Below are 6127 nucleotides of genomic sequence, written 5' to 3' on the forward strand. Positions count from 1 at the left end.
CTGACAAGGGGGGGGGGGAGGCTACCCCTCCCACGCTGGCGAAGTCCCTTATTGTTAGAGTAGGCCTATTAAAATTTGATAACATTTTTACATCAACATCAAAGTGATGAAGCATGCAAATACATTGAACTGACTAATAATACAATTAAGTATAATTAACTCAACTGTTTTATAGGTTATGAAAAATACCATAGGTCTAGGTAGACAGTCAAATTAATAAATGGATAGGTGAACAAATTGATTTATTTCAACATAAAAATAACAAGCATGAAATCAAATGCCAACAATTTCTCTTTGTTTGCTTGCAATAAAAAAAAAAGTCATGACTTGTATTAATCCACCCTAAAGGTATGATTGCAGCATTCTGTAATTAGGAAGTTGATCATTTTCACGAAATATCGATTTATAGATACTGTACAAGAACTTGACTCTTACAATGACGGTTATCGTCATTTGATTATATTACGTCGCTATGGAAACCGAATAATGATGTCTGTGAGTAAATCATTTATTTTTTGTTGTACAGTATATTTATCATTTGTTGACCAGGTTTATTTTAGTAATACGATTACTTAATAATAATATATTTATTTCCTCCAAAAACATAAAAAGTACAATCATGCAGAGGAGGGGGTTCAGCAGACGACGGAGGAACAATTTCCTATCACCAAGGTGTACCCCTTATTGTGTAGATGCAAGGGGCTGCAGAAGTTCAACAGTTTTTAGCCATATAATTTATAAGCAATACATTAAGCTTTACGTAAACAAACCTACATTTAGGCTAGAGATTTTTTTGTTGTCACCGGGAAAAGGAGGGGGATGCCCCCTTTCATCACCTCTAGATCTGCTACTGGTAGAATAGAGGATTAAACATGATTTTGTTTCATTTTAGGTGGATAATAAAGAGTCCGCCTATAAGGATATATCACCTGCTGGTAGTGATATCCAGTTTATGTCACGTGATTTGTTTGTAGTGGGCGGAATTGAGTCGAATCTTACGGGCTTTGGATTGGACGGTTTAACAGGGTTTGACGGGTGCTTGTCTGGTAGGTATAATGATATAGATATGATGAAAACTATCAACACTAATTATCATTATAAAATGATGATGATAATAATGATGCAGGGGATTGTAGTGATGATGATGATGGTTATGTTATGTTGGCGATGATGAGGATGACGATGCTAAAGAAGATGATAGTGTGGTGATGAAGTCTATGATCAATGTGATGATTAGGCTACAATGGTAACAATAAGGATTATGGTGATTTCAATAACGACAGCAGTTATGATGATGGGTCCAGGAGAGCAGCAAGGTACAATTTGAGAGGGTAAAGCCTTGCGAGCGCAGCGAGCAACTAGAATGGGGACAGGGGCTGAGAAGGGCCCCCGGTCGGGGCCTGGGGTCGAAGAGCCTGGAAAATTTGCGTTATTTTACGAGGTAGAGTTAAGAGTTTTCACCACATTAGTTTCTATAAACCTCTAACAAAATAAAATCAGCCCGAACGCAATGTGTAAACAAGAAAATAAATTTGGTGGAGATTTCACTCTTCCCTGGTTCCACCAACAAAGGATAATGATTTTATAATCATGAGCCTCCGAAGAAGGCCTATTCTTTAATAGGTCTTAAACGTAGGTGAGTTCTATTAACTACTGCAAGCATCTTCTTGGACTTGAGAAAGCGAGGCCTATTTACCTTATTATCGCATTTATTTTCTTTAGTGTTGCTTCAGCCTATAATATTATTAGTTTGACGCAGCTAACGGTGCAACATCACCGCATTTAAATTTCGGTGCGAATTATAAGACAATCTGATCGTATTTGTTGACAAGAGGAAAATCCAAAAGTAAGAAGTTGTAGCGGTCGCTTACGGGAGGCGGTGGCTTACGAGAGGTGCGGTATCAAAATGACTGATGAGAGTCGGACTCTTCCCTAACTATACCAAATAATACTGTATTAAATTAGGTGTTTTCATTTGCTACTTCAATACGGGTAGCCAGAGAGTTACCATGATTGTAACAAAATGTTTTTTTTTTTATTTCACAACATTTCCTATTATACAGTATACCTTGTTTCACTTTCATTTACTACTGTACTATAATCGGGATGTTTTAAAATTTTGATTAATTTGAGGTGGGGGGGGGGGCTAGGAAAAGGATCCCTTGACCCCTCTCTGGTTGCGCCCCTGTGAGGCCTGGGGCGGTGATGATGATAGTGATAACTATGACCGTGGTGATGTTGGTGGTGATGATCACATGGTGACGCGGACGTGAATAAAAGCGACAAATGATGATGACGATGTTGTTACCGATGATGCCGATTCCAATTTGTAAATCCAGTTTTTTTTTTTTTTTTCATTCGTTTACTCTACAGGTGTGGATTATAATGGTAACATGCCAATCAAAACATTCTATATGAGTACTGCTGCAATCGAAGACACTTCGGAAAGTTTAAAGAAAGGGATTTGCGCTGGGTTCCTGACTCCTATTGTATTTGTACCATCAGAACCACCATCAATTGAGCAGCCTGAAATTGTAAGTACGCCCGCGTTGGTACAAAACGAACCATATGAAATAAGGGTGTTTGAAATTTGGTGTCGTGTGAATATGAATCAACTACTGTAAGTGTGGGGGAGAAGGTTACGTGGGGGATCGGCGATCAGTTAAGGAGGGAATTGAGGATATTAATTGGTTATTAACTACTTCAGCTATTTTTGTCTGCTCTGCAGGTCAAGTTTTCAGTTGGTCCGTATGTGTTCTTTGTTTTCCAAAACTTCAACAAAATGAATTTGTTTTCGTCAAAGAAGGGAGGCAACATTTCAAGGCCTATTTTATTGTTTTTGTTGGTTTTAGACACTGCCGCCATGGAATGTGTTACCAGCTCAACCAATCATTTCAGGCGCAAGTACCGCTGTCTCTTATACACATCTAGATGTGTATAAGAGACAGATCTCGCGCTGAGTGCTTGACGACCCACATCATCTGAGGATTGACAGTGGCAGCCGAGCACCTCGTCGCGAGTTGCCTTCAGGGGTGGCAACAGGATTTGCCCGAAGGGGGGGGGGAAATTATCTCTCAGAACGAAGAAGGGGGGGGGGTGTTCTCGAAGACGGGGGCCCTACCTCCTCCCGCCCAACACTGGCCCAACTTCTGTTAGGCTAGGGTTGAGTGGAATTTTGTCACATATTGACTAGACTAGAGGTACCGACTAGAGGTACCGAAATCTTCTGAAAGACAGTTTTCTATTTCAAATATAACATGACAGAGTAAGATAATATCTTTCCAAGCCATTATAAATAAGTAACTATAAATATTACTATCATGATTTTTTAGGGCTCGTTTTGTTTGGTAATTTTGTGCCGTCTATGTTTTCGCCATATTGGATGCGACGCAACATTTTTGTAAAATGAAGATCATTCCTCAGCATATCATCACATTTTGGTGATCCTTTCGGGTTTTTTCTAAGCGCCGTTTCTCGACGATTATCATAGATCCGTGCGTTCGGTAAAGTACAATTGTAGAGCGTTTCATTTAGTTTTGATTCAAATTCTGCAAGATCCGCATTAAAAGATGGTCCATATTCTTCTATTTTCTTCCATAACGTTTTATTAAAATGATCGTATAATAATACGTCTGCCCAGCTCCACCTTCGAATTGAAAGTATCGTGCGTTGTTCGACGACAAAACGAATACGGGAGCTCCTTTTTCCTTTCGACAGATACAATATATCTTCCAGTTTCCAACACATAAGTTTTTTAAGCAATAGTAAAGATTCGTTAAAATATTCTTGGATAAGAACAAGATCGAATTCTTGTGATATTTTTGTAATTAACCTCTCGACCGCAGTTATGTTTTCCTGGTCTTTTTCCGACAAACCTAAATCGAATAAATTAGGATTCTTCATATATCTACGAAAACTAGCTCGCTTGTACGTTGTCCAGTAGTATGAAGGATTCTCGGCAAATGTTTTAAAAGGATTTGAACTATTTTTAAGTCCAAACGAGTAGTACAGCCCAAAGTATCCGAAGTTGGATTCAATCTGCGTGGTGACGTCTCTAAGTATTGTGATATACTTTGCACCCGGTTTCATCACTTTTTCCATTTCGTCTCTGTTATACCTCGCGTGGTTCACCAACATATCATACTTTCCAGGATGAACTTGACCCGCCCTGAAGAACGACCGACTTAAAATCTGAGCACCGCTTTTTGGAACCGCGAATGTGAGATTTCTCCAGTAACCATACACTTGTAAGATGGAGGTCACAGTTGAACTTCCGGTTTTATGTGTTTTGAGAAAGAGTATTTGTTGTTTTGGTTGACATACGTCATCCTGACTTTTAATTGGTGGAAAGGTGGGAATATGTTGTTCACCACTCTGGCTTGGTATAGTAGGTATTCTTTGTTGATATTTATTCTTCCAATCTTGAGATTTACTGCCGTATTTCCCTTGTTGTAGATTAGTTTGTTTATCCTCGCTAAGAGAAAAAATAATAAAATCCAGAATTGTTTTCGTTAAAATGATAAATTTCTTGCTAATATATAATTCATTTGTTATCATTAAGTCATATCAATATTATTAACTTTATGCACTGGAGTACAATAATACATCATTTAAAAAGAAAATTAATTTCGTATATTATTTTTTTCGAATAGGGCCTACTATCTATACCTATTCACAATCCAAATACTACACTACCAACCTTGGATGAACCAACCTGATAAAATATACATTGCTGGGTAATATACATATTATCATAATCAAACGTACCGTTAACTTATTGTATTTCAAGTGGTTCATGTATGTGTATTGTGGTATTAATTACTTTCACTGTCAAAACAATTGATGAGAATTGAGATGTAAACATTAACAAATAAATTGTAAATTTTATTTTATGTATCGTTAGCTCTTGCAGCTTCCAAATATATTATTTTTATTTTATTTATTCAACACGTTAATGGCGTTTACACTGTAGTTGTTTTTGTAATTTTTAATATATTTTTAAATTGTAGAACGATTTGTTTATAGTGTTGTACTTTAATACTGTAGAATTGATTTGATTTTCGATAAAAAATTTTATAATGTTATTATTGTATTCATTGATTGCACAACTGTTTTCATTTATTGTTGTAATGGGAATTCTTGTAATTATTATTTTATTCTTATATTTTACTAGAGCCTAATGTATCTTATGTTTTTTATATATATACATATATACATTTAACTAGGGGTTGCAATAGAGATGATGAAATAAAAAATAATTTAAATCTTCAATTTAAACACCATAGAGTCTAAACATTTTTTTCAAATCAATCAAGTATTGCCAAAATATGTCTAAATATACATATATAGCAATGCAAAAACAAGCGCATGATAGATTTTTATTTAAATATATAACAGTAAAAGACAATGTGATTTAAACATTAAAAATAAATTAATATAATTTATAGGTATCAGTATATATACATTTAAAAATAGAATTGAGAGAAGGTCCCGACGGCCCTGTGAACCCAGAGTGATAAGACGTCCAGTACAAACGGTAAACCTTGGACTTCTTTAGTATAATGGTGTCAATTATTAACTGGGTTCGATACCCACCAGAGACCTCTTTTTCATACAACTATAATAAGGAACTTTCGTTAATGAACTATGTTTGATGCGATTTATAACATCATGTTCCTTTATATTTGAGCACTGTATTATTATCTATTTGATTTATACATTATTTGTGTTCCCAGTGCTAAGCAGCAACTTTATTTTAATATTATTTAATGATTTACCAACTGCTACCTATACCGTAAGCTATGACGTGCAGTAGCTTAAAAATTGGCTCTACTATGTGTGAGCAATCATATTGTATGAAGGAAGAGAGACTACAGGTCTTAGATCTGTAATGATATCTACGGGCTTCTGTCGTATAAAACGGTATGATGCTCGCCGAGATAGCGAGAGATTGCGGGTACGATTCCCACTAGCGACCTATATTTTGTAAAACTATAAGTAACTTTCGTTGATGAACTATGTTTGATGCGATTTACAACATCATGCTCCTTTATATTTAAGCACTGTATAATTTTCTATTTGATATAGGCCTATATATGTATATATATATATATATATATATATATAT

General features: G+C 35.9%; 2 protein-coding genes across 3 annotated transcripts in view; one reads left to right on the plus strand and one right to left on the minus strand.

Moving 5' to 3' along the window:
• Positions 1-2960, plus strand: part of LOC117101553 (contactin-associated protein 1-like) — a gene marked incomplete at its 5' end in the record, with an annotated part of 3630 nt that extends 670 nt beyond the window's left edge. The window contains 4 exons of the mRNA XM_033241532.1: positions 410-495; positions 893-1046; positions 2374-2534; positions 2853-2960. Of these exons, the coding sequence (XP_033097423.1) occupies positions 410-495; positions 893-1046; positions 2374-2534; positions 2853-2960 (509 nt within the window). The remainder of the gene's footprint in view (positions 1-409; positions 496-892; positions 1047-2373; positions 2535-2852) is intronic.
• A 112-nt stretch (positions 2961-3072) lies between these two features.
• LOC117101554 (galactosylceramide sulfotransferase-like) overlaps positions 3073-6127 on the minus strand; it is a 9624-nt gene continuing 6569 nt past the window's right edge. For both annotated transcript variants that reach the window (XM_033241534.1, XM_033241533.1), the window contains one exon: positions 3073-4474. In XM_033241534.1, the coding sequence (XP_033097425.1) occupies positions 3319-4474 (1156 nt within the window). In that variant the 3' untranslated portion in view covers positions 3073-3318. The remainder of the gene's footprint in view (positions 4475-6127) is intronic.

This window comes from Anneissia japonica, unplaced genomic scaffold (genome assembly GCF_011630105.1).
Source record: "Anneissia japonica isolate Jap-2015-1 unplaced genomic scaffold, ASM1163010v1 scaffold310_len583560_cov164, whole genome shotgun sequence".
Classification (NCBI taxonomy): Eukaryota; Metazoa; Echinodermata; class Crinoidea; order Comatulida; family Comatulidae; genus Anneissia; species Anneissia japonica.